Consider the following 2,276-nt stretch of genomic DNA (forward strand, 5'->3'; position numbering starts at 1 on the left):
CTGTTACACACACAGTCTGTTGGTATTTACTATTTCACTTTTTAAAATCTAAAGATAACGAGCTTCTTAAATAATCTTCTTTATAACTCCATACATCATCAAGTTCAAATAAAAAGAATTAAGAATGAGAGAGGTCATCTACTGTTTCTGGTAACCCAACATCCATTCCCCCATTTTCCAGTAAGAGAACCCAGACTTTCCCTGGGGAACTCAGCCCACCTGACTTCCAGTCAATGTGGTTCAGGTGGAGCTGACAGCAGCCCACCTCTTGGGTAGGTGTATTACCTGGCCCTACCAGTAGGAGCATCAAATACCCCAAACTCTGCACAGAATCAAGTTCCAGAGTGAGCGCATGACTCAAATGACCAATGAAAACCCACAAGTGCTGAGACATAGGATGCAACTCATGAGAAAGAAGTGCTTTCCATCATGGGGTTGCTAAGGTGACAGAATATTAGCCTAGAGTTGCTTATGCAGCCATCCTTGCCACTGTTAGCAAAGGGAAAAAGGAGAGTCTGCCTAAAAATGAAGCCAACCTAGAGGTAAAGAAGCAAATAAAAGGAATAGAGTTGGGTGCCTTTGATAATACATTTGAAAGACTTGAACTCAGCCCTGCCTTAAATGGTCACCGCCTAACATTTTTCTCATAGTTGAACAATACTTTCCTTTTTTGCTTAAGTCATCTCAAGCTGGGTTTCTGTCACTTGCAATCACTAGAGTCTTGCTGAATAGAGAGAAACCAGAAACTGATCTCAGTATTTTCCTAGAAGCCAACAACAGTGTATCCTTACCCGTTCCTGACCAGCAGTGTCCCAGATGAGGAATTTATGAAGTTCATTTCCACAAGGCACAGTTTTGGTCATAAAAGACGCCCTGAAAAAGAGAATCAACACCTCCACATTACCAATCACCCTCCACAAGCTTCACAAAGACTTTTGTTTCAAACAAATTAACGTTATGCCTCAGCAAGACTTCAAAAGCTCCCAGCCTCATCCTTGTCCTTGGAGCCACTAAGAGGAAAGATAGTCTACTAGAATCCTGTCACCAAAAGAAAACATCCTTCATTTTCTATTAGGTCAGCTGGAGGTTTGGGGTTTAAATGAAGGCAAAGAATGCATTCGAAATATTTTTCTTCAATTGTTTCCAAAAACATTTATCTTCAATTGTTCTAAGATAATATGCCCAAAATCTGAAAAGAAAATAAAATCTTATATTTTAAAAACATATTATTATAACAATTAAGAGTGAAAAGGACCGCTGGTATTTGGGCATGTTATAGATCGGACCTTGCAATGGCCAAATAGAGACTGTCTTACATCTTTACCTATGTTATCAATCCAACACTAGAAACAATAAATAGAATACTATAGTTAATGCCATCCTGCTTGCATAAATACAAGGATAAAGACTGGTAGCTTAACAAATATCTATGCTTTCTCCACACACACACACACACACACACACACACACACACACACACACACGCAAGGAAAAATTTGAAATTGTCGGTAGAGAATGAAACACCTGATATATTCTTTTTTGCATATTTCTTCTTAATAAATTTTTCTTTGTACTCATGAAAGATATAAAAATCTAATACAAGGAATGTTTAATACCCCTGAATGTGTGTGTGTAAGATAAAGCTTCCTGTTCATTAAAAAACAGCAAGCATCCCCAATGGTGGAACAACCGGACATGAGAAGCCTCCTGATGAGATGAAATAAGAAGTACAAATATCACCTAGGCAGTGTTCTGGCCAAAAAACTTAATCTGAATTTAACCATGAGAAAACAATCAGGCAAATCTAGAACGTTCTATAATTGGCCTGAATGTTTCAAATACATCAATGTCGTGAAACTCAAACAGAAGGCAAAGAGATTGTTCTAAAATCTAGATTAAGAAAAAAGTGATAAAATAACCAAATGCACGATATGGATCTTGACTGGATCCTTGATTAAAAGGAAAACAGCTTAAAAGACATTTTGAGGACAACTGGAAAAATTTAAATTTATATCAGATATTATCCCTGAATCAAAATTACTTTTCTAGGTATGATAATGGTGTCCGCCATTACGTTCTTATTCTTAGGAGATGCATACTAGAGTTTTTAGGGGTCAAGCGTCAGAATGTCTTCCTTCACTTTTACACAGCCAAGCCGGCCCACCTGGTCCAGCATGGAGTCGAGCCCCGCGTCCCAGTAATATTTCCTCAACTTCTACTACTTTTCCTTGAGACAAACTATAGAAGTCCCAAGGAGAAAACGATGTCCCTGCAAC

At 38.3% G+C, this 2,276-nt stretch overlaps 1 protein-coding gene across 2 annotated transcripts in view; it reads right to left on the minus strand.

Moving 5' to 3' along the window:
* Positions 1-2,276, minus strand: part of RAB31 (RAB31, member RAS oncogene family) — a 126,776-nt gene that overhangs the window by 59,417 nt on the left and 65,083 nt on the right. For both annotated transcript variants that reach the window (XM_011366154.2, XM_023534175.1), the window contains exon 3: positions 792-873. In XM_011366154.2, coding sequence (XP_011364456.1) covers positions 792-873 — 82 coding nt within the window. The remainder of the gene's footprint in view (positions 1-791; positions 874-2,276) is intronic.

This window comes from Pteropus vampyrus, unplaced genomic scaffold (assembly GCF_000151845.1).
Source record: "Pteropus vampyrus isolate Shadow unplaced genomic scaffold, Pvam_2.0 Scaffold122, whole genome shotgun sequence".
Classification (NCBI taxonomy): domain Eukaryota; kingdom Metazoa; phylum Chordata; class Mammalia; order Chiroptera; family Pteropodidae; genus Pteropus; species Pteropus vampyrus.